The 25924-nt window shown below is 41.7% G+C and overlaps 2 protein-coding genes across 3 annotated transcripts in view; one reads left to right on the top strand and one right to left on the bottom strand.

Moving 5' to 3' along the window:
- Positions 1 to 9745, top strand: part of msh6 (mutS homolog 6 (E. coli)) — a 15008-nt gene extending 5263 nt beyond the window's left edge. Inside the window, exons 2-10 of the mRNA XM_030747702.1 lie at positions 2744 to 2949; positions 3060 to 3235; positions 3347 to 5918; positions 6789 to 7063; positions 7239 to 7356; positions 7450 to 7539; positions 7657 to 7811; positions 9245 to 9444; positions 9554 to 9745. Coding sequence (XP_030603562.1) covers positions 2744 to 2949; positions 3060 to 3235; positions 3347 to 5918; positions 6789 to 7063; positions 7239 to 7356; positions 7450 to 7539; positions 7657 to 7811; positions 9245 to 9444; positions 9554 to 9635 — 3874 coding nt within the window. The 3' untranslated portion in view covers positions 9636 to 9745. The remainder of the gene's footprint in view (positions 1 to 2743; positions 2950 to 3059; positions 3236 to 3346; positions 5919 to 6788; positions 7064 to 7238; positions 7357 to 7449; positions 7540 to 7656; positions 7812 to 9244; positions 9445 to 9553) is intronic.
- Positions 9693 to 25924, bottom strand: fbxo11a (F-box protein 11a). 2 transcript variants are annotated; one of them, XM_030747703.1, is made up of 22 exons: positions 25554 to 25924; positions 23255 to 23379; positions 23066 to 23147; positions 21917 to 22061; positions 19495 to 19624; positions 18795 to 18878; positions 18559 to 18691; positions 18372 to 18478; positions 18124 to 18235; positions 17009 to 17115; positions 15806 to 15943; positions 14465 to 14682; positions 14188 to 14368; positions 13967 to 14089; positions 13665 to 13750; positions 13463 to 13539; positions 13154 to 13297; positions 12868 to 12978; positions 12627 to 12734; positions 12411 to 12519; positions 12216 to 12314; positions 9693 to 11429 (listed from the first exon to the last, which is right to left on the bottom strand). In XM_030747703.1, exons 1-22 carry the CDS (start codon positions 25645 to 25647, stop codon positions 11300 to 11302), a joined length of 2643 nt encoding a protein of 880 aa, XP_030603563.1. In that variant the 5' UTR covers positions 25648 to 25924; the 3' UTR covers positions 9693 to 11299. The 2 variants fall into 2 exon arrangements, with proteins under 2 accessions (XP_030603563.1, XP_030603564.1); XM_030747704.1 differs by having other exon boundaries at positions 21917 to 22058.

The raw sequence follows: 25924 nt of genomic DNA, 5'->3' as shown, positions 1-25924 counted from the left end.
CGGGGGCTCACTTGCGGCTCGCGCTGGGTTTGGCGGTCGCGCACGCAGCGAGGGCCGTAAAACGCCGCTTGCGGCTTTAATTATTTTTATTTTTATTTTTATTTTTATTATTATTCAGGCAAATGAATTGGCTTTTTGGGGGCTTTATCATATTCAAAAACTCATGAAACTTTGCACATGCATCACACCTGGTGAAAATTTAAGTATTTTAATGGGCTCGGGCAAGGGCGCGCCCAAATGGCTCGCTAGCGCCCCCTAAACTGGAGCCCCACCGCTGTGTTTCACGTACATGAATGAAACTTCATACACATGTATATCATGTCCAGGCGCACAAAAAATCCTCTTGGAGCCATGCCCTAAACCCAACAGGAAGTCCGCCATTTTGAATTAATTATGCAAATTTGGCGATTTGCAGCCCTCACACTTTTTCTAATAACTCAGAGGTTTTAGACGTTATCATCTTCATATTTGGTTTGTCTAACCTACACCCCCAGGGGAATCTAAATCTCGAAAATGGTGAGTTTTTGCCAAAGGGGAGGGGTCCTTATGCCCCTTTGAACTTTGATCATTCGCCATGAAATTTTGATTGCCTCTCATTCATACCTACATGATCCAATGTGCATCAAACTTCTCCAGTAGGATGAGGGTGCCCCCCTGAACACATACATATGACAATATTTAATATCAGTCGCAGCGCCACCTAGTGGGAACAGGAAATGTCATATTTTACACTTGGAGGTCCAGCTCCAAGGTGGTTTAGCAGAACCATCTCAAATTTCACCTGGAAAGCCTTAAGAAGTTGGACTTACTGTGTTTTCAAAACTGTGAGTTTTTGACAAAAGGGCGTGACCGTTATGGGACGGCAAAGTTCGATGATTCGCCATGAACACAAAAATGGCTGTAACTCAAAGCCAACTTGCCCAATCTGGCTCAAACTTCAGTGGTGTGATAAGCATGCTGCCCTGAACACACTCATATGCATAAAGTCCATAAACGTTAGAGCGCCGCCTAGTGGCAGCTCGGAATATCTTAAAATAGCAAGTTTTTTGAGTAGCCCCGGAGCTACGTTTTCTCTACATGTATGAAAATGTACATGCTCGTGTAACATACTAAGACGTACAAAAAAGTCTCTTGGACCCATACCCCAAACCCTACAGGAAGTCGGCCATCTTCAATTGAAGGTGTCAATTTTTGCGATTTCCACGCCTGCTATTTGAACGAACTTGTCCTAGGGCATTTCACCCAGTGACACCAAATTGGCTCCAGATCATCTACACAAGTAGCCCATCAAAAGTTATTCAGGGTTTTGTAGAATATTGAACGGTGTTGCCATGGCAACCCTCTGAATTTGGACTTTTTTCAATTTCAAATTCACAGAGATTCTAAACATCAGCCCCTGGGCTGTGCTTTCTCTATGTACCTGAAAATGTGCCTGCTGATGTAAAATGCTAACATCTACAAAAAAGTCTCTTGGACCCATAGCCGAAACACAACAGGAAGTCAGCCACGTTCACTTTAAAGTGTCATTTTTGCAGCATTTTTCGCCTTTTCCAGGCCTTTTTGCCTCAACTCCTCCTAGGGCATTTGACCCAGTGAGACCAAAATGGCTCCAGATCATCCACACAAGTAGCCCATCAAAAGATATTCATGATTTTGTAGAATATTGAACGGTGTTGCCGTAGCAACCCTCTGAATTTGGACTTTTTTTCCATTTCAGGCCCAGATAGGTTCTAAACATCAGCCCCAGGGCAGTGCTTGGTCTGTGTACCTGAAATCGTGCATGCTGAAGTAACATCCTAAGACGTACAAAAAAGTCTCTTGGACCGATAGCCGAAATCCAACAGGAAGCCTGACATGTTCTAATTAAGGTTTCATTTTTGCAGCATTTCTCACATTTTTCAGGCCTGCTATTTGAATCATCTTCTACTACAGCTTTTCATCCAGTCACACCAAAATGGCTCCAGATCATCTACACAAGTAGCCCATCAAAAGATATTCATGGTTTTGTAGAATATTGAACGCTGTTGCCGTAGCAACCCTCTAAATGTGGGATTTTACTCATATACCACAGTGCACCAAATTGTTACATCTCTGACATACATTGTCCGATGTGCCTCAAACTTCACAGGCTTAATGGGAGGGTAAGGGAGACTGGACACACCCCTCTATCAGCTTTGTTTCACACTCATAACGCCACCTAGTGGCAACAGGAAATCAGTAGGACACTGATACTCATCATCCTATGGTCATTACAGTTTCATTGATGGCTGCAGGCATTACATAGAGCATTGTGACATATTAATTAGTGGGCACTCACCGACGCCACCTAGTGGGAGCGGGAGACGATCGACGCGAAGTACGGCTAGCCTGCTGAGCCGTCAGCAGCCGGGTGCGCCAGCTACTCTCTCGGCTGCGAGAACCTCCGAGCGCGGTTCGGCTGGAGCGTGCCACGGGTCGACGCGCGGCTTGGCTGGAGCGCGCCAGGGGTCGACGCGCGCCGGGTGCGAGGGCCCGCTCATCGCCGCTTGCGGCTTTAATTTGATTTATATTTGGGTTTGGCACAAGTTACTTTTGAAACTCAGTGGACATTTTCTCTGCTGCATCATTAATGGAGTCATAAAGAAAACAAATCAGCTCTTAGTTTAACTCTGCTTTGACAAGAATGACTGTAGCACTGAGTTATTTTTCACAGCATTGTTGATGGAAAGATGCCTGAATGTGTCTTTGGTTTTCTTGTCTTCAGCAGCCCTCCATGCTTATTCAGTGCTGGTGCCCTTGTGTGGGCAAAACTGGAAGGACACCCCTGGTGGCCATGCATGGTGGTACCCCAGCCTCTGACTGGGCAGCAGATGCGGGGCCGTGGCCGGGACCAGCGCATACATGTTCATTTCTTTGATGAACCTCCAACGAGAGGCTGGGTCAGCTCTAAATATATCAGAGAGTACCAAGGTTGGCTATTACTAGTCATGAGTCTAACACTGCCCTACATTCATTTTGGGGCCATTGTTGGCTTTGTCCTCAGAGTAAGTTAGCTTGTTTTCTTTGTATGATTTGCACAGGCTCTGACAGTAGTGATGCCAAAACTGGAGGGGTCTTCTTCAGTAGCAAACCTGTAATCCATCGCGCAATGGAGCTGGCTGATGGAGTTATGTTTGACAGCCCAGAAAAAAGATTAAAGATCCCTCTCTGCAGGGACCCATCTGATGATGAAGAGGAGGAGGATGAAGAAATGGAGGTTACCTAATTAGTTTTTTGTTGTTGTTGTTGTTGCTATAGTAACATTGTCAGATCTTATCAGGTCAGTAATGCAAATTGTTTTGTTTTTCTTAACTGTTCTTTTTTCCAGCTTGACAGCTCAGTAGTGACTGATGAAGAGGTCAGTGATAATGATGCAAACAAAAATGAAGACGTGAAGCCATCCAAAGTCAGTGTACGCTCATCCCGCGCTTCAAAAGAAAAAGGAAGCAAACCTAAGCGTCGTCGCATAATTGTAGCCTCAGACAGTGACGGATCAGACGAGGAGTTCAAACCAGAACATGCTGCTTCTAGCAGTGAGGATGAGGAGGAAGAAGGGGAGGCAAGTAGCGAGGAGGAAGAAGCGAGCACCCAAGAGTCAGAGGTAGAAAGCCCCATCAAGCCTGCCAAGCGCAAACGTCCTGCAGAAAAGTCTGCTAAAATAAAAACAAAGACACCCATTGCCTCGTCTGTTGCGCCTAAACGAGCTCCGGCAGCAGTCACGGCTGACACAAAATCTCGTTTGTCAGCCTTCTCTGCTCCCGAGAGCTTTGAGAGCCAGGCAAATGGATCAGGCTCCACTGGAGGTGCAACAGTTTGGGATCATGAGAAGCTGGAATGGTTGCAGGACGGCAAAAGAAAAGATGGCAAAAGGCGGCGACAGACAGATGATGACTATGATCCTAGCTCCTTGTATGTGCCAGAAGACTTTCTAAACAAAGTCACTCCTGGTATGCGTCGGTGGTGGCAGCTCAAATCTGAGATGTTCAATACAGTGATTTTCTACAAGGTGGGCAAGTTTTATGAGCTGTACCATATGGATGCTGTGATTGGAGTCAATGAGTTGGGACTGACATTCATGAAGGGGACTTGGGCACACTCTGGTTTTCCAGAGATTGGCTTTGGACGTTTCTCAGATGTTCTGGTCCAGAAAGGCTACAAGGTGGCTCGTGTGGAGCAGACGGAGACCCCAGAGATGATGGAGGCACGCTGTAAGACATTGGTCAAGCCCACTAAATTTGACCGTGTAGTGAGAAGAGAAGTGTGCAGGATTATCACACGTGGTACCCAAACCTACAGCGTGTTGGATGGTGCTCCCTCAGAGAGTCAGAGCAAGTTCCTCCTGAGTTTAAAGGAAAAGGCTGAAGAGGAAAGCTCTGGTCGTTGCCGCACATATGGAGTCTGCTTCGTAGATACATCTGTGGGTTATTTTCACATCGGTCAGTTTTCAGACGATCGTCACTGCTCACGCCTACGTACGCTCGTAGCACACTATGCCCCCGCTGAGGTGCTCTTTGAGAAGGGGAACCCATCTGTTGAAACTCGCAAAATGCTCAAAGCCTCTCTGTCCTCTGCTCTGCAGGAAGGACTTAATGCAGGAACACAGTTCTGGGATGCTCAAAAGACTCTGAAAACCCTTTCAGAAGAAGATTATTTTAAAGAGAATGCTGGCAAAGAACAGGGAACTGGGAGCAGCTTTCTCCCTGCTCTTCTAAAACAGATGACCTCTGAGAGTGATTCGCTGTGCCTTACTCCTAAGGAGGGCTATGAACTAGCACTGTCAGCTTTGGGTGGATGCATATTCTACCTGAAGAAATGTCTGGTGGACCTAGAGCTGCTCTCCATGGCCAACTTTGAGGAATATGTTCCCGTTGATGTTGAGATGGAGAAAGCAGCCGGCCCTGCCAGTTTCTTCGCCAAGACTCGTCAGCGTATGGTGATAGATGGAGTGACTCTGGCAAACTTGGAAATCTTTCAGAATGGGTCAGGAGGAACAGAAGGAACACTGCTGGAGCGTTTGGACACCTGCTCTACTCCGTTTGGAAAGAGGCTTCTGAAACAGTGGCTGTGTGCTCCTCTGTGTAATCCCACATCCATCAGGGACAGACTGGATGCAGCGGAGGACCTGATGGGAGCTCAGGCCCAGGCTACTGAGGTATCAGACCTGCTGAAAAAGCTTCCAGATCTGGAGCGGCTGCTGAGTAAAATCCACAGTATTGGCACACCTCTGAAGAGCCAGGACCACCCTGACAGCAGAGCAGTTCTCTATGAGGAAGTCACGTACAGCAAGCGCAAGATAGCAGACTTCCTCTCAGCACTGGAAGGTTTCAAAACGATGCAGGACATCATTTCTGTCTTTGCTTCAGTTTCAGGTGAATTTCATTCCACATTGCTCCGTCAAATTATTGGCCTGAATAGTGAAAAGGATGGCCTCTTTCCCGACCTCTCTGGTGAACTCAAACGTTGGGACACTGCCTTTGACCACCAGAAAGCCCGTAATACTGGAGTGATAACCCCCAAAGCTGGCTTCGACCCCGAATACGACCAGGCTCTGACTGGAATGAAGAACTGTGAACAGGAGCTGCAGGATTACCTGGACAGACAGAAGAAGAGACTTGGCTGTAAAAGCATGTCTTACTGGGGTACTGGGAAAAACCGCTATCAGATGGAGGTTCCTGACAGCGTCTCAGAGAGGAATGTCCCGGGGGAGTATGAGTTGAAGTCTACAAAGAAGGGCTGTAAGCGTTATGTGACAAAGGAAACAGAACGACTGTTCTCAGAGCTGCAAGGATATGAGGAGAAGAGAGATGCTGCACTCAAAGACTGTATGAGGAGGCTCTTCTATAACTTTGACAAGAACTACAGAGAATGGAAGACTGCTGTGGAGTGCATGGCAGTGCTTGGTAAGCAGTACAAAAGTTTTGTTTATCTTGTGTGTCCCAGTATGCTTTGTTTTGGTTTGTGCAAACGAGTTTGGTGCTACACGTTTGTGCTCTGAATACATTTCCTGCAGATGTTACAGATAAACTGCCGTAATGTATTTTTAACATGGTGACGTTGCACCAGTCTGAGGGCTTTGTTACAAGCAAGTTAAGGGACAGATTTATTTTACAGCTTTGCTCAGTCTCCCATCCATCCATCCATCCATTTTCTTCCGCTTATCCGGGGCCGGGTCGCGGGGGCAGAAGCCTAAGCAGAGAAGCCCAAGCTTCCCTCTCCCCAGCCACCTCCTCCAGCTCATCCGGAGGGACCCCAAGGCGTTCCCAGGCCAGCCGAGATACATAATCTCTCCAGCGTGTCCTGGGTCTACCACGGGGCCTCTTCCCGGTGGGACATGCCCGGAACACCTCACCCAGGAGGCGGCCAGGAGGCATCCTAATCAGATGCCCGAGCCACCTCAACTGGCTCCTTTCGATGTGGAGGAGCAGCGGCTCTGCCGCTTGTATTCGCGATCTTATTCTTTCGGTCACTACCCAAAGCTCGTGACCATAGGTGAGGGTAGGAGCTCAGTCTCCCTTTCAGGGAAATTATATGGTGGTGTTTGCTCTTGCCCAAGGCAGAGATTACTGCATAGTTTCTGATCTCTGGAGCAGTAACCTAATGTTTTTGTACCACTGGGTTACCCCTCAGCCACAGGTTTGGTTTTTCTATATTTGCTTCTAGCAAAGCAGACCTGGTTTAAAAAGTAGGTATCAGATGCATGTATTTTTGTTTTCAAGGTAACATTCAGTACTTCTTGACTATATTTGTTTTTTTTCTGTTTTCCTCCCCAGATGTGCTGCTGGCCTTGTCCCGCTACAGCCAGGGCGGAGACGGCCCAATGACCAGGCCACAGGTCGCACTCCCTGAGGATGACAACCAGGTTGCACCCTTCATTGACCTTACAGGATCCCGCCACCCCTGTGTCACCAAGACATTTTTTGGTGACGACTTCATTCCTAATGACATATTCATTGGCACCAGTGAAAATGGTGAGGATGACAGTTGTGCCTCCTGTGTCCTTGTCACGGGGCCAAACATGGGTGGAAAGTCTACTCTCATGAGACAGGTGGGTGTTTATGACTCTGTACAGTACCAGTGTGTCCAAACTTTTGACCGGTACTGTAAATATATACATACATATGCTTTCTCCATGTGTATGAAAATAGAATCTACATGGACAGTGGAGGTGTATTTGTCACATTTGGTCCATATTAAGATGCCGTGCTGCTCTTTTTGTACAGTGTGGACTTGTGATCATTCTAGCCCAGCTGGGTTGCTACGTTCCAGCTGAGAGCCTCCGCTTCACTCCAGTTGACAGGGTCTTCACTCGGCTGGGAGCCTCAGATCGTATCATGGCTGGTAACATCCGAGAGTCTTTACATATGAGGAGTAATGATCTCTGAGCTGCTTCTTCATGAGCTGAGCTTGTATTCTTAATTATGTGTTCTACAGGAGAAAGCACCTTCTTTGTGGAGCTGAGTGAGACTGCCAGCATCCTGCACCATGCCACTAAACACTCGCTTGTGCTTCTGGATGAATTAGGTCAGTATTTTTTTGTTTGCTTATAAAAGCTTATTCATATGATTGGTTTATAGCATAGATAGTATTCTCAGCACTATTTTGTTGTGGTGTAATCACTGAGCTGTGAACTGCTTGCAGGAAGGGGCACAGCCACATATGATGGCACAGCAATCGCCAGCGCTGTTGTAAAGGAGCTTGCTGAGAAGATCTGCTGTCGCACTCTCTTCTCTACACATTACCACTCCCTGGTGGAGGACTATGCCAACAACCCTGCTGTGCGTTTGGGCCACATGGTGAGTACAGCAATGCTAATCACACCTGATACTTAATAATGGAAGGTCATTTAGGACAATAAAGATAAATACATCAATGAAATTAATGTTTTTGCTAGGACATAAATCCTAAAATAAATTAGGCTATAATTGAATACATCCAAATAATTTTTAATTGATTAGTAAATTATTGCATTGCAATTAAAACTTTTTTTGGCAATGGGTCAATATGTGTCTTTGTATGTCCCAGCTATTCAGTATCAGCAGATTTCTTGCTTCATGGGATTATTTACAAGACAAATGAAAGTAATAACTTTAAAGGTTTTAGTTTGAAATAATGAATTGAGCAGTTTGTGGCCCCATCTACTCTTACAGCACAGCTGAAGGCCTAAAGCCACCATTGTGGCCTCTTTCCCACCAACAGGGTTCTGGAGCCCGTGCCGTAATTTGAACCGTTAAGCGGGTTTTCACCGCTGAAACACTCGGTGCTCGGCTGAAAAACGGGTTCAATTCCGGCCCTACAAACTAGCTGGTCTCAAACCACGAACGCGTGATGAAAGCAGCAGAAAGGCGTGACTCTGCCGTCTCAACATCAAGTTTTCTACCATATTACATGTGTATTACATGAGAAAAGCAAAGCGATTTTCATGGCTGTGAATTAGGTTGGGCTCTAAGGCTGAACTTGCTGCTTTGTATTGGTTCATATCACAGATAAAAGGACACAAAGTGTATACTTGTCATCTTGCTCTAATCGCTGTCTGTGCTGCACACAGATGCTGCAGTAGTTTGGTTTGGACCGTAAAACATATTTGCAGCACAAGAAAGGGGAGCGTGTTTTCCCACGTTTGTGTGCTTCGGCTTCGTGTCCAGACGAGGACCCGCCCACGCTCATACGTAAAGGAGCAGTTCACAGAAACGCGGGCCCGTTCTTAAGCGTTTCGCCGGTTCATTGGGAACAGCACGGGCACTGGCACGCGAACCGGTTCCTCTGTGGTGGGAAAGTAGCATGTGGGTGCTTCTTTAGCCACAACCTGCAACTTCCGTCTCTGAAAATCTTAGTATTTGAGTAACACGGTGCACATAATTAAATAAAAAAATAAATTGTGCACACCAGAATTTGATATTGCACATGGTTAAATTTAACATTGTGCACAGACAATGGGAGTTATCAAGTTTCACTCTATTGCTCAGATAATGATATTGACAATCGTCACCATGTGGTACTTCAGTGTATTGTTTATCATATGCACTATAATTATAACATCAACATTCCTATTATGTCATTATTAAAAGTGTTTGTTAGGGTCATAAAGGGAGAAGTAGGGTCATTTTGAGCTTCTTTTTACAACCAGAGTTGCCTTCTGCCATCTACTGGGGGGGGGGCAGGTTTTAAAAAATAAAAATCCAGGATCTCTGTGGGTATTAAGTATCACATCCCTTTTTCCCCCTTTCAGGCATGCATGGTGGAGAATGAGTGTGAGGATCCAAGTCAAGAGACCATTACATTCCTCTACAAGTTCATCACAGGTGCTTGTCCTAAGAGTTATGGATTCAATGCTGCTCGACTCGCCAACCTACCAGAGGAAGTTATCCAGTCAGGACACAGGAAGGCCCGAGAGTTTGAGAAAAGCACCATCAGCCTCAGACTTTTCAAGTACGTATTAGTGTTGCCGCTATTCCATTACTACTACAGTGAAATACAATACAACAGAATTATTAGTCAAAGTGTGGTTATTTATGTTCGGCCTTATCTCCTCACACAGGAAGCTCTGCCAGTTTGCTGAAGATGCCACATTGGACAGCACCCATTTTACTTCCCTCATTCAGCTGCTCAACACTCTGTAATCTGTTAAGAAAGCTCATTGTATTTTTGTTTCCTTGTTACTTGAAAAAACACTACTGTCATGATCTAATAAAGTTTATTTAAAAAAAATGACAATGTTTCATCTAGGAAATTAAACCCTTTTAATTCACGCTAGCGCCTACATAACGGTTATTGAATACTTCACAATATATTAAGTCTAGATGTTATGATACATGCATACATTTCAGTCTGTATGAGAACCCACAATCACCAGTACACATGAATTGGGGGGGAGGGAAGGGGCAATGAAACCATAAAGCGCTGTATATAGATACTTGTCTCAGCTTCAGTAGAGTAAAAGCCTTTTTAAATTCTCCAGCAACATTGGCAAACAATGGAAAAACACAACAAAAGTTATGCTTTCATAAGACTCTGCACTTTTATTTGGAGGACAAAGGAAGGCAGAAGTGTAGCAGGCACAGATGCTGCCATTAAGCAGCATTTGTGCCTGCTACTGTAGAGAGAAAATCCTATCTACATTATCTATTGGACTGAGATCAGTTCACAGCAAAGTAAATGACCTCAGGTGATTTACTGTCCAACACTGACCCTGCCAGAGATCTTTTTGAAAAAACTTTAGTAATTAAGACTGATTAAGACAGCCTATCACAGGTTAATTTAAACAAGATTCAGCCTTACGTAAAAACATTTATTTACCTCCCACATATGTACTGTCAGACCTTCATTAAAGTAATGGTGACAGGCCAACACAGAAAAGAAACTTAAAAAAATATGCATAGATCATGTAAAGCAGACTTGAATATCAAACACAAAAGATATACAAGTCTTGTGAAAGCACAAATTACACATCTATTTTTCTGTATTGCAAGTGTAAAGGAGTCAACATTGCTGGAGAAAATGTTTAGTGTTTTCCTCTTTTCTCTGATCTCTTTCACAGAAAGAAGTTAGATACTGCGACATGAGTATAATTACAGCAATATAATAACCAAAAAAAAAAAATTTAAAACACATTTAATAAAATAAAAAGACATTCAAGTACAGTAAGATTTTTGCATGAAAATACAAAACTACACAAAAAGCATTAAAATCAAATCTCAACAGTTGTCTTGAAAAAAAAAAAAAAAAAAAAAATGCTGAAGTGCTAGGTCATTTTTCCCGTACATATCGTACGAGCACGTCGGTTGCCCAGTGATGGAAGCATTGTGTTTGGGGCCTTTGCCTTTTTATGAGGGAAGCCATGCCTCCACTGACTGACTCCTCAATGGATCTGTACATGACTGCAGCATCCTGTTCTTCCACTTCCCAAAAGTAGAAAAGCCTTGGTGGAATTTGTCCATCTCTCACCGGCGTAATTTACTTGACCAAATCAACAGACCCACAAACCCTGAGTCAGCTGCTCCTCTGCGCTTTCCCACTGATGTCATCTCTTGTCAAAAAAACTTAAGGAAAAGAAAAAGTGAGGCATCCATAATCACTTTTTCTAAATGTCTCCATTTAACATATCCAAGTCCCAAGTTGTATTTTTTGTTAGGTTTTTTTTTTGTGTTTTTTTTTTTAAAGTCACTGTATAATGTTGTCAAAGTGAATCTGCGTTTTAGTTTGAAATTCCTCACCCACTGCACAACTTAAAGTGTCTTATATGTCCATTTACTGCTGAAGCGCAAAAGGACCTCAGATCTTGGGCTCAGTTGTGCTGCAGTGTATTGGACTCTATAGGGGGAGCCGAGTCATACAGAGTGTCTGTGTCATGTGTCGGCTCTCCTGCTAACGTGCAAGGATTTGACAGCGTCCCAGCACCACAGTCACAGAAGAATCTGTAGGCAGAGAAGAGAGGAGAAATAATTATGTTTGGTCCATAAAGACATAGAAGAAAGTACATTATATTTTATTTAATATGCTTTTATATATCAGTGACTAGTAAAAACTAAACTGTGTGTTCAGTACCTTCATAAAAGCCGCCTGTAAGCAAGCACGCACAGTTTTCTCCTTTCTTTACCTTTAGTCAGAGTGATCGCAGTTTTGTTTCTTTTAATTCATTCAACCTCCCATTTTCTGCATATTAGTCAAAACCCAACTTATTTGAATCAATTATCAGTGCTCTTAGCAACAAGCCATTTGTCTCAGAGACGGTGACAGCAAATACCAAAGATGTGGCTGCTTAATGCGAGAATGCACTGAAACTGCAGTGATTTGCTACAGCTTATTGATGTCCACCACCATTATGAGACACACTTCTGCTGTTGTGTGTGTGTGTGTGTGTGTGTGTGTGTCTGTCTGTCTCATGCAGGGAGAAAGAAAGCAGCAATTCTTAAATTCTTTATTTTGTGAACGCTGTGTTCTGTACTTTCACTCTGGTCTGAAGTTGGGAGGGCCAACAGTTTCAAAGGGAGGCACTAAGAAGCCAGCGTGGCCAAACAGGTGACCAAACATTGTAGAAAGGAGTTCAAATTACAACACACCTATTCTGTTAAGGAATACGCCAATGCACAACTGTATTTTTACATGGCAAATTACCCCAAAGTGTACAAAGTCTATTGCCCACTTACATCCAGGGTGTATTTAATTAATTGTATTTAGTTGTGTGCATCAGTCAGACTCACCTATCGTGTCTGATGAACTCCACATCATGTCCTTGGTGACACTTCTTGATGCAGTTCACGCAAATAGCGTTGCGGTCTGTTGTGTTACAGGTGTGACACCTACGGAAACCAAGTTGTGTTTGTTAACGATGATGAAACACAAAACAACTGAAGAGAGTCGAGTGTGAGAGGATAAAAAAAAAAAAAATTGTTTACCTGTAAAAATCGTGCATTGGGTAGCTGGTGTAACTTGAAATCTTGTACAGGCACTGACCTCTGCTCACAGCCTTTTCAATGGCATCTTGATTGTTCAATATTTTATTATCTGGATTAAACAGCAGAAATGTGTACACTAAAGGTCACTGATCTGTTATGATTTCATGGTTTTTAATTCAAGAACATGTAAAATCTTTGTGACTAATAATAGGGTACCTTTCATTGTAACATTGACACCAGATGCAAGAAACAACCCCCCAAAACGATTGTTGAAGATCTGATTGCCCTCGAGGGTCGCTGTGGCATGGTTGGTGATTTCAATACCTAGTTATAAATAAGAATGATTTGTTTACACAGACATCAGGATGTTGAAAGTCCACAATAATTAACAATTAAACACCTCATCACGTTTTTTTAAATAGTGACTTATTAAAGTTTGGGTGCAAGCATTACCCACCTGCAGCAAAGCCGTCAAATATCCTGTTTTTCCGCAGTACTGGGTGACTGTTGGTGCTAATGAGGACTCCCGCTTGGGCATTTCTGAAGATGTCATTCTCCTCTAGCAAACCTAATGACAGAAAACAGATTGTTAATCTGACAAATCACTAACAAAAAACAAAACAAAAATCACAAATTTATTCAACAATTTAGAGCTGAATTTCTTCATAGCTGTACACCACTTTCAGCCACTTTCATTTCTGTGATGAGTATTTACTCCACTTTCACAGTAAACAATTATTTACCTCTTCCTCCGTTGAATATACAGATGCCGCCATCTCTCCCATCATGGATTTTATTCCTCCGCAAAGTGGGGTTGCTGTCCGTTTTTATCCACACACCTGCCATTGCATTGTCAAAGATCTCGTTGTCCTCAATGAAACCTAAGCCTAAGAAAGAAAGAGGGAGGGGAAAAAAAAAAAAAAAAAAAAGCACTGCATATTGATGTATTTTTATTGAGGCAACATGCAGCAATGGCAATGATGAGAGGAGGAAGAAGAAGGAAAAAAAAAAAGCAAAAAAAAAAAAAAGCAAAAAAAAGCAAAGCCCCTCACCTGAGTTGTAAACCAAAATGCCCCCATTCTGGCCTCCCCAGATCTTGTTCCGTCTGATCTTAGGATTGCTGCCCGTCCTGGTAAAAAAGGACAAGTGAGGCACTGCTTCAAAAACACTTAATAACTGCCGAAACCACCCTAACAAGAGGACATCTGACAAGTAAATTTTTGCTTCTGTTCCAAATCATGTGTTTACACAAACCTTATTTGGACTCCAGAGTACATGTGATTGTAGATATCATTGTCTTCAAGCACACCATGGCCATTGTCATAGAAGTAGACCCCAACCTGTTAAAATAACAGTGAAAGTTTTTTTAATAATGTGTTTCATTCCTTCATCTTTTTTCCTTTTTTGTTTTTGTTTTGTTTTTTTAAATCACAGGACACCAAGTTGGTCTTAAATTATAATTTGTGATCTCATGACAGAATTATGAGAAATATTTTTATGATATCAGATGAACAGTAAACATTCCCAAAGGTGTACAGACTAGCCTGTGATCTGACCTGCTTCCCGCTGTGTATCCTGTTCCTCCTCAGCACTGGCGTACTGCCCGTTGTAACCCACACTCCTGCCAGTGTGTTGCTGTACACCTCATTCTCCTCTATGACTCCTTGTCCTTTTTCATGCTGCGTGATACAAAAACACAGGTTTTCCATAAGAAAAAGATGGAAGTGAAAACACTTAAATATGCAAAATGGTATTTTCAGTGGCTGTAAATATTTACCACATATATGCCACCATGTTGCCCATCGTGAATCTTGTTGTGCCTGACAATAGGGCAGCTATTTGTCCTGATCTGGATTCCTGCCAAGGCGTTACCGTATATGTCGTTTCCTTCAATGAGGCCTCGGCCATCACCAAAAATATAAACTCCACCTTGGTTGCCATTAAAAATAGCATTGCCCCTGTTTTGCACAAAAACAACAAATTTGAGAACCTGGACAAATGGATGTATTTGAATGTTGAGCTTATTTGATCTTAGACAGCTAGTTCGTACTAACCTTATTGTGGGATCACTGTTAGAAGTGATCCACACTCCTGCAAAGTTATTTGCAAAGATCTTGTTTTCAATGAACTGGCCGCGGCCCTTTTCGTGCACATAGATGCCTCCTGTCTGACCGTGATGGATCTCACAACGAACCACTGTTGGGTTGGCATACGCCTTCACCTCAAAGCCGGCTATGCGGTTCCTATGGATGTTGCAGCTCTCAAAGTAACCCTGGAAACAGAAAATGACAAACCTATTATAAGCATAATAAAATGTTTGCCACTTTAACCAATACAGCTGGACATTTAAAAGAAAAAGTATTACTAGTATCACTAGGAACTACTGAATTATTTTTCAAATCTGTGCTTGTATGAACTTATATGTACATTGTAGGTGCACCAACATTCCTGGGGGTAGTAGCGTATACAAACAGGCAGACAAAGAAAATGACAATGTTTGATAATAAAAAAAAAAAAAAAAAAAAAAAAAAAAAATCCAGAAAGCAGACCATAAAAAAAATGAAAATTATGCCCTACTTAAATTTGGCCAATCTTGATTTCAAGGCCATCTCCTTGACCATGTCCACACTAGGGTTTTTTTTTTTTTGGTGTTTTCCAATTTTGATACATTACTAACACTATGGGTATTTGCTGATATAGAGTACAGATCCATTACCAGTGTTAAACTAATGAGATATATTCCTCACTCTAAGGAAGAGATTGGCAATAATTGTTCAATGTGTATGTCAACATCAGGCTTGAGTTAAACACTGCTTTACTTTGTAAATACAAAAGATACACATAACAAATAATTAGATCCAAGAGTATAAGGTTCACTACATTTATATTTAGTGGTAAAATAAATGACAAGGGGACCAAAATACCTGCCTATCACTGAGTGCACCTGCACACATGAAATGGAGCCGACAAGAGACTGGAGAAGTGACAGAATATTCATTAAACTGATAAACAACTTGTTATGTTACTGTAAATGCAACAAAATCTTCCCAACAAGCATTAACTGAACATAACGAGAGAGAGAATGAAGCCGGGAAAGGATAGTTGTTGGAGCTTGACTCCTGTTCTCAAAACCTACTGCATGCACGCAAAGAAAAGCTGCCAAACTGCAGATCATTTGCTATTAGCTTCCTAGGTCTCCCTCTGGCTACCAATACACTGCTGCCGACTTGTCACGCATTCACAATAGAACACAGAATTCAATAGTCAGGTTCAGACTGACACCCAATCCCAATACTCAACCTATCAATTGGAAAAGTAAAAAAAATAATCATGACCATCGCTAGAAAGCAACACTAAGCATGATGTTCACAAAACAGCAGTAAACTGCATCTCACCATGCCGTGGTCAAATGTAAAAACCCCCACATCTCTGCCGTGGTGGATGTGATTCCGTCTGATGATTGGATTGCCGTGGTTTTTCACCCAGATCCCAGCCAGAGCATTGTTTGAGATCTCGTTGTCTTCATAGATTCCCTGAAAAATTAGACAAATTAAATAAATTAAAAAACAAGAAGCACTCAGAGAGCACAACCCTCCGCCAAGGCAGTATTTACTTTTAAGGGAATAGTAATAAGGTAATAAACAGGTAATTAACCTAGTCATCCCAAGGTGGTCCTGGTCCTTTAAGTAAAACTTGTGTTTATTCTCCTCTGAAACGAACTGTTTTAACTTTTGTATTATCAAGGATGTGTTTTTCTAATGAGAAGGCCTTGCTAAAAAAAAAAAGCTAGATTTGCAACAATGATTTGGAAACAGTCTGTTGCAAACTTAATTGGAATAAAATGAGCACTGGTGTAACGTTCTGAAAGCAAACAGCAAACCTAAGTAACATAATTTCTCATTCTTGATTAAAAATGACAGAATGTGAGAAGACAACACACACATCTGCAGCAATACAGCAACAGCCTAAATTCTTGCCTCAGCAAATGATTGACTGATTTTACATACATGTAACATATACATATGATTATTTGGCTATGTCTAATATTAACATGCAGCACTGTTATCATTATAGATATGACAGAAGATAGGAACAAACAGAACAGGTTCTGTGTGAGTCTACAGCCTGATTTAGACTTCTGGGTTGGGCATTTGAGGGGCCTATACACATAACTGGAAATTCCCTCTGAACCATATGTGATAACCTACAGCGTAACCTGACGTGCACCTCTGGAGAAATGTAACTATAGATTGGCTCGATGCAGCCTGCAAGGATTCTGATTTCCACGCAGGGTTCAGAGGGGATCTCCAGTTATGTACATAGGCCCCGCAAAGACCCGACACACAAGTCATAGTTTTTAACATTACAGGTAAGGGTCTGGTTTCTCTAGACTGGGCCTAGATTTGTGCTAGTATTCCAATCTGAAGCCAAAAAAGAATGTACAACTGAATGTATAACTGAGATGGATGCACACTGGTGCAACTGCTGTTTGGTCAGCTCCAGTGAAGATGTGAGACTGCTGGACACAGTCAGCAGAAGCTGACATATGCATTTTAAGTTTTATATTAAAACAACATAAAGGAAAGGCATGTTATTACCTGTGCATGGTCAGTGATGTAAAGACCAACATTTTCACAGTCACTGATGTTGCAGTGCTTGATTGTGGGACAAGCACCCTGGCCGCTGACACAGACTGCTGACCCCACTGAAAGAAGCAGGAGAAAGATTTATTAGTCCACTAATTTACCTCTCAAAGCAACAAAAACAATCTATGCTTTATCATGAAAAAGCGAAAATATATATCTTAGCACAAACACATCCACAACAGAGATTCTAGGTGATTCAGAGCCATCTTGTCTTATGAGGAACTAAGTACACTTTCTTCTTTTAAACTCACTGGTCATCTCAAAGCCCATCAGATGCTCCCACTGACCCCTCTGAAGGCCTCATGAAGTGCCTGGAAAGACTGGTACTGAGTCACATTAAGGCAGCTCTCCCACCCACCCACCAATATGCCTACTGGGGAAATAGGTCAACTGATGACGCCATCTGCACTGCACTCCACACTACCCTGCTACACATAGAACAGTGAGGATCATATGCCAGACTGCTGTTTGTGGACTACAGTTCTGCTTTTAATGCCATCCTCTCTAGCAGACTGTTTTCCAAGATGCCCAATCTCGGCCTCCAGTACAACATATGCCGATGGATACAGAGCTTCCTCACAGACAGTCAGCCACAGTCAGTCAGGATGGGACCCAATCACTTCATCACACTAGAGCTCAGCACTGGGGCCCCTCAGGGATGTGTACTAAGTCCCTCTCTCTTCTCTCTGTACACACACGATTGTGTACCAGCCCGTGACACCAACACAATTATTAAATTTACAGATGACACCACAGTGGTAGGGCTGATCTCTGACAGTGATGAGACAAAGAGGAGGTGCAGAGATTGACTGGCGTTCAGATAACGACCTGACACTGAACACCAAAAACACAAAAGAACTGATCATCGACTTCAGGAAACAGCAGGAGCAACATCGGCCATTTCTCATAAACAGGGACAGAGTGAAGCAAGTCTCCAGCTTCAGGTTCTTGGGCTCACATATTTCAGAAGACCTCACATGGAAAAGAACCAAACACTCACTGGTTGTTGCGTACGCAATGAGAATAAAGGAATCTTGAAAGCGAGATTTAAGATGCCAGAGAATTACCTGTGCACGTGCTGCGTATGATGCAATGGTCAATAATGGGGCTGCAGTTGACTGTAATCTCCAAGCAATGGTGTGCATTGTGGTGCTGGGCGGATTTATCATCAGGATTGAACTGTAAGTGAGAGACAAACGTTAGCGTCAACTGTAACAGCAGTAGTTTAAACATGACTAGACAAAGAACTAAAAAAATAAATAAGTAAAAAGATATATGTACTGTACATGCAAAGAAAGAAATAGAGTCATCTCACCCTAATGGTCATGTATCCAACATAAGCATCTTCTGAGCCTTCCATGAATACAAATGTAGAGTCTCTGGTATTCTCAATGATAACTTTCTCTGCTACTTTTCCAGGAGCTACAAAAAGAGCAGACTGGTTTAGTTAGAGACCAGACTAAACAAGGGCACACTGAAACCATGACTACAAACACACTTACCAGCCCCGATCATTGTGATAGGAGACTCGATGTAGATCCATTCGTCTGTGTAAATACCAGAGTGGACAAATATCAGGCCATCAAAGTGAGGCTCCTGACCCCCTCCGAGAGCATCCTCAATGGTGTCATAGTACTGGGGAGAGGGGGGAGAGAAAAAGAAAAAAAAAAAAAGCTAAAATGACAGCAACATTAAAGCGGAAGATGTAAAAATAAAAGTACGTAAAAATTACACTTACAAACATGTTATCTCTTCCTTTGTATCTGGCAGGATTACTGTAAAAGTGTTCTGCAAAGCCTGGTTTAACATGTGCGCCTTTATACTGAAAAAAGAAAATTCACATTATTAACATGCTAAAGAAATGAATAATTCAGTCAAGAATTTACAGAGGCATTGCTTTTTGAAAACAAAACAAAAGACAAAAGCCAGAGACATTTTTACCCAGGGAAAAAAAAAAAAAAAAAAAAATAGGAACTGAAGGTAAACACTTTTTCTATCTTTAAAACTCATCCTCTTTTATGCTTTATTCTAAATACTGAACGCCACCATTATGTCCTGTGGCTTTGCACTTTCATGAGACATTAGTTATATGTACACCAGCAGGATTTACAGTTGCACAGAGGCAACAGATGTAACATTCAAAGATGCAGATTATCTCATTTCTGTCTCAACACTACCTTTAAAGTCTGCACTACTAGTTGCTTTGATTGCATGTACAAGAAGATTCTGCCCAATGATTCCACGGCATACCCTTTAACTTTCCGATAAATATTTGCATCATTAAGAAGGTTTTACTAAAAAATATTTCTCAAAGCATTTTAGACAATCATATTGCTTTTATGGCCTACTTCTTTTAGGTTTGAAGCTCTGCAAACAGCTTTTGCTACTTTAGTCTGGACCAACATTGTAACTACATTATATGTCAGTAGTTTCCATACCAGCTGCTGAAAACTTTCCTTCCACGGGTTTGGCTGCTCATATTCTTCTGGGTTTATCTGGTAGAATTTCCCTGCCTCGGGGTGCATCATGGGTCGCGTGTATTCAAAAACCTCCATGTACAACCTCTTCCTGAAATATGAAGGCATAACAGTTTACATGATCATCATCCCCTGACATGTCAGAATTCCTTACAATACACAAGTCATTGTTTGTGATAAGGTCATGTTTAGCAAAAATGTGATTACCACATTAAAAAAGTCACATCTACAATATGAGGCTTGATACACTGGCCCACTTGCACAACAGCTCCAACATTCATATTAAAACTATAGCATAGGCTACCTTTGTTTAATATTATTAGTAATATTATGAATTAGGGCTGCAACGATTCTTCGAGTAATAATTCTATTATTAAAAAAAAAAAAAATCCTCGACACAAATTTGTTGCTTCGATGTTTCGTTTAAACTCTGCAGCGCTCAGTTGTCACCTACATTAGCAGCATTAAAGTTCTTCGTCGCTGCAACGGATTTCCGTCATTTGGAAAAAAGATTCTTTAACACTGAGTGAATCATCACCAACACATTTTTCCACGCCTCCACTGCTCTCTACACCCATGTATGTGTGTGTTATGCTCACTGGGCTGACAATTTCAGCTGTTAGCATTAGCAATCATTCAGTAACAACTGGACACCCCCCCCCCCCCCCCCATCCACTGCTGTTATTTATTTATCCCCCCCCCACACACACACACACAGCGAAAAACTGCAGTAAATCTATAGAATTTAAGTTATGCAGATAAACTGTTAAGACAAAAGTATTTCTTATACAATTACTCGATTAATCGATGGAATAATCAATAGAATACTCAATTACTAAAATAATCGATAGTTGCAGCCCTGTCCTGAATACAGACTACTGGATGTTTTTTCCTTATAGTCAGTCATCAAGAGATCTCCTGTATACTACTATTGATGAGCCACCACCCAATACTGGCAGCAGAACTGCATAAATAAATTATACTGTATAAGGTATATTTAGACAAACAATAATTCAAAGTTGAATTAAGGACAATGCAGTGCAGTGGTTCCTCAAAAAGGGTCTGTTCTGAATTGACTGCAGCTTATAGCATGAGTGGGTTATTGAAGTCATTTGTTGCAGAAGGGAACAGGGTGTCAGCAAAATACACAGCTGATGCTGGTTGCCAACATTTAGCTGCAACGATTCAACAACACACGTAGCAAGCTGCAATCCAGATATTCTTTATGAAAAAGATCTAGAACAACGTTTGGTGGAACTTTTAGCATTTTAAACATTTTTTTCTTAATTCAGAAGGAGTGTGTGTGTGTGTGTGTGTGTGTGTGTGGGGGGGGGGGGGGGGGGGCATATGTTATTTGAGAGGGTGTTGTTTTAAGAGGGTGATTCACATATCACCCTCTTCAAATAATGGCTTAAGTCATTTTTTATGAGAGTTTTATTTTTGCCTAAATCCTCAGATTTTCAATGTATGGTTCAGTTTTTTGGGTTTTCTGAAAAACCTGAAGAAAAAAAAAAAACTTGGGTCATTATTTTAAGAGGGCGACAATATGGTAAAGGCAATGAGTCTGTTACTTTTTTTAACAGAGGCCTATTAATTTTCCTGTTATTTCTGACCACTTAATAAACAAATATGTCTATTATACTTGTGTAAATTAACCCCCCATTTTGAACCAAAAGACAAAATGCTAGTGATTTTTGGCTTTGGCAGGTACTTTTCTATGTCCAGACTTCTGAATCCATCCACTCCACAGAGCTGACTGATTCACCTGGCATCATGACATGAAACACTGACTTACTGATTCAAAAAGAAATCGTCCCAATGAGCGGTGGAAGGACAACTGATTAGTGGGAGGACAACATTAAGCCAAAGTACAAAGACTGCTCATCCAAATGACTTCAAACTCAACACTGCAAGAAATCTATCAAATTTGAAGTAGATTTGTTGTGAAGAAAAGTAAAAGCAGACAGACAGACAGACAGACAGACAGACAGACAGACAGACAGACAGACAGACAGACAGACAGACAGACAGACAGACAGACAGACAGACAGACAGACAGGGCATCCTCCATGTACTAAAGATGCCTTATTCACAATATGAAATGAGCTTTTTTGTTGCTGTCAAGTCAACAGTAATGTCTAGTTTCTGTTTGAGTCTTTCCACTTAGTCCACAATTCAAATTTGCTTAACCATTTCAAAGCAGATTAACCACTCAATCAGAAGCTAAAGTGAAAGTTAGTATCATCACTAACGGCTATAGGAACAGGGTGTACAGGCGTTAAATTATCTATAAAACACATGAAGATAAGTACATTAAATAAGATGGGATATTGATCAAGTGAAAATGCTCGCTACCAAAAATTGACACCATGTCATGACTCACCAGAGGATGGGGTCATTGGCAAGCTCACTGAAGCGCTTGCACACACATGCTGCACGGCACAAGTCCTGCTCCAACAGGTAAGAGAAGATCTTTAGCACCACCTCATCTGGAAGCTTCTCTTGCAAATACTGCTCTGCTGGAGCTGCTGGGAGAAAGATGACCATGGAATTAGACAAGGGTGTAATGATTTTCCCAATCTACATTTAAAAAATAAACTAAATCAATCCTATAGGCACAATATATTCATCTGTATAACAATTTTTTTTAAATGCAACAAAATGTAAGGGGTTGTATATCTGGGTTTCTCACAATTCAAACATAATACTGAGTATTTTGCCAGCTTAGTAATTTGCTCTTTTCATCATTTTTTTCCTCTGTTAATCATGCACAGACTTAATCCACTGTTCGTAGATGTATTAGCTCAACCTCCAACATGATCTGCTCAGTAGTAGTGACTATTGGTTGGAGAAACTCACAGTGACCTGGAAGCAATTTAAGTTTTGAAAGCAGATTGTGTGGAAGTACTGTACACACAGCATAAGGCAATCTGACAATTTACTTTGACACCACAGAGCCATGCATGCAGAGTGTAAAAGCAGAACCAAATACCTTCTAACAAGGCAAATATTTATTTGGGATGTTTTGGCTAGAGCTACATTCTATAAAACAACACCATACACCACAAATAACAGACTTTATAATTTCCCAATGAGAAACTTATGGAGTCGGTTCACATTTTTAGCAAAGATGTTTTAGAGAGGTGACTCTGAAATAATTCAGTGTAGTTTGGATGGATGGAAGCATAAAACGGTTATGGTGAATCCACTAAAACCAAAGTAACTGTCATCGCCCTAAGACCCTTATAACTGTGTAATAAGTCTGTGCACTGCATAAGCCTCTGGTATGAAAATTAATGTGTTACAAAAATTCATGTAACTTTGCAAATTTCAAAAAAGGCACTTTCATAAAATAAAGAACTTAGTGTGCAGTTGTTCTTTTCACTACTACCTAACAACACAGATTAATTGATTAAATGAGTAATAACGTTTTCTTCTCATAGCTAGCTCCCGCTGTCCCCACAAGTAAGGCTCAGCCTGCAAGGAACAAAATTATGAACATGCAAGCCAAAAAAAATGTGTTCTTACTTACCTGGTAAATCTTGACACTTTCCAGAAACTCTGGGACGCTTAGGTCGGTGTCCAAAGTTTTCTGTTGTTGAAGTGGAAGCACCCTGCATTTACAAAGTCACAGGAAATATTTAAATATCAATTATGTGTTTCTAAAATTAAATTAACATCCTTTAGGCAGTTCCATCTCTAAAATTCCTAACAAATATACCTCCATGCTTGGCTTTGTCGGACACACTGTTCTCTTGGGAAGAGACTTTCTTCTAAGTTGGTAGGGACTATTCTGAGCTCCAGGACCTGATTCTTCTGCAACCATATCTGCAGGAACGTCCTCATCTACAAATGGTGGAAGAAAAAGACCAATGATTATGTGCAGTGCCATTTATTAAACCAATACAACATACTGAGTGATATTTAAAAGAAAGAAATCTAAGATAAGTCTGTATTGATGCATTGTCAACAGATTTCTGGTGTAGCTCTGATATGCTCATTAAGAAAATGAGTTTAAAACAGGATATTCCTGAGTGACTGTCAAAAGAATAGCATAACTGTTTTCTTATTTCTCTAACCGGTCGCGGCAGATGACTGCCCCTCCCTGAGCCTGGTTCTGCTGGAGGTTTCTTCCTGTTAAAAGGGAGTTTTTCCTTTCCACTGTCGCCAAGTGCTTGCTCATAGGGGGTCGTTTTGACTGTTGGGTTTTCTCTGTATTATTGTAGGGTCTTTACCCATAATACAAAGCGCCTTGAGGCAACAGTTTGTTGTGATTTGGCGCTATATAAATAAAATTGAATTGAATTGAATTATTTACTCAGCATGTATTTGCTTCTTGTCCTATCTGGTATAGCTTCCTCTGCTTTGAAGCCCTTAAGCATGTGTATCTTTATCTGTAATATAGACATTAATTTAAATGTATGTGTCAGACATTTGGTTGAACAGCTATGACTTAACAACTTCAATTCATTGTTAACCAAATATATTTAGACTTTGAGATACAGAACACTGATTCAGCTGCCTTTACAGTGTTTCTCACAAAACAAAAACCAGTAAAAAAAGGTTATTACCTGACCTGCAAAGAACAAGCGGATTACAAATCCTATCAAGAGGGGATTCAAACAACAGAAAAAAAAAATTAACTAACCAGAGTACGTATCCTCAACTAAACCAGACATACAGTATGTTTATAAGCCTATTCACCAAGGTATGATGAGTTGATAGCTACCACAGAACTCTGCTTATTGCTCTGGTGTCAAGGATGACTCTCACTGGCTACTAGGCTTGTAACCACTACAAACAGTGTGTTGTTTGAAGACCCTGTAGCAAAGAAAGCAGGTTCTCTCTAAAGCTGCAAAACGGCCATAAAACGTATGCTCTCTTGCCTTGTTTGACTAAAACATAATATACTGTATCATCTGGAATGAGCAAAGATGCTGCTGGGTATCTGTCATCTTCTAATGCCTTACCCAATTCATTTACTGCCATGAATGACAGCTGAGCTATACTATGATTAAATAAACTGAGAAAGAGAGATGAAGGCAAATCATCTAATAAATTCTTATTATTAAGATGAGAATCACAGTTCAGTCTATGTTGGGCTGTTTTATAAACATTACCAAGTTAACGTATTTCTCTGTTTCACTTTCATAATAAATAAAACTTACGTTAACTGTCAACTGTTGTTGTGAGCTCAAACATCACAAAATGACATTAGTCCAATTGTAAATCTGATCAACAACAAACCATTAATGTGGCTGATTAGCGTCCCGCAGACTGACTGGGTCCCTACTACTGGGCTTTCAGCCACGGCTACTCTGATTAAAGAGCATCCTTAGCAAGCAAATGTTTATTTTGGGGGGGAAAAAATGCAGCGAGTAATCGCTGGTATAAAACCGCTTGTCACACTGCGTTACTGTAAAAGCTAAAACATAATGCGACTTGGCCATATAAGCGAATTTGCATTCATTACAAGTAGCACATACAACAATATGTTAGTGCAATGGATATGAAGACAAGGTTTTTACAACGACAGGACGCAGACAGCTACCCAAACATGCTAATAATAACAGCTAACTAGCACAGGCTAAGTTACCTTAGCATGCTACGACAACTGGCAAAACCACTATGGCTCCTCCCCTGCGTTTGTTACCCATAAAACCAACAAATCGCTGTTTATCATCTGTTATTTTCTATAGTAATACAATCTTACATTTCACAAAACACTGTTAAACACCAGTATAAGATCAAAAATGCAAAAGAAAGGCCGACTCGGAGAAAAAAATCTAGCAAAACAAAGCGCGGCCTGAATGCTAACTACAAACACAAAAGCATCGGTGTTTCCTGGCTGCATTGCGACCCTTGGAGACCACTCTTAAATTCACAGCAACCAACTTTGCCCTATTATGCGCACAAGTTAAACAACACGCGCAACTGCCCAATCATAAATTACGCAATTCGGCCTTAAAGCCAGCTGTAATTCACTTGAGCACTGCTAACACTCGCGGTGCTAGCGTTACCTCTTTCCTGGTGGTTCCTCTCCGGCTGCACCGGGCGCGGCCTCGACACTCGCCTAGGTCTTCTGCTAACGTTACTTGCTCTGACGGAGTTCATTTGGGGTGTTGGTAATCTTGAAATGTCGAAGCCTTCACAGCAGAAGAGGCAACGCCGAGGACACCGTCTATGTCTTTTTCTTCAGCATTGCACAATCTGCCATCTTTAACCGCGGCTCCCGAGAAACGTTATCGCCGTGTGTTACTGCCGTTTCCCCGCACTGGTATTACGTCTAGCCCCGTTCTGCTGTAGCAGGAGGAGCCATAATAGACAGGCACAGTCCGTCAGGCCTCAGTCACATCACATGGGAGGACCTCTCGCCATCGCGTCGCCTTCC

Source organism: Archocentrus centrarchus, chromosome 15 (genome assembly GCF_007364275.1).
Source record: "Archocentrus centrarchus isolate MPI-CPG fArcCen1 chromosome 15, fArcCen1, whole genome shotgun sequence".
NCBI classification, from domain to species: Eukaryota; Metazoa; Chordata; class Actinopteri; order Cichliformes; family Cichlidae; genus Archocentrus; species Archocentrus centrarchus.
This window is presented reverse-complemented; position numbering and strand designations above follow the sequence as displayed.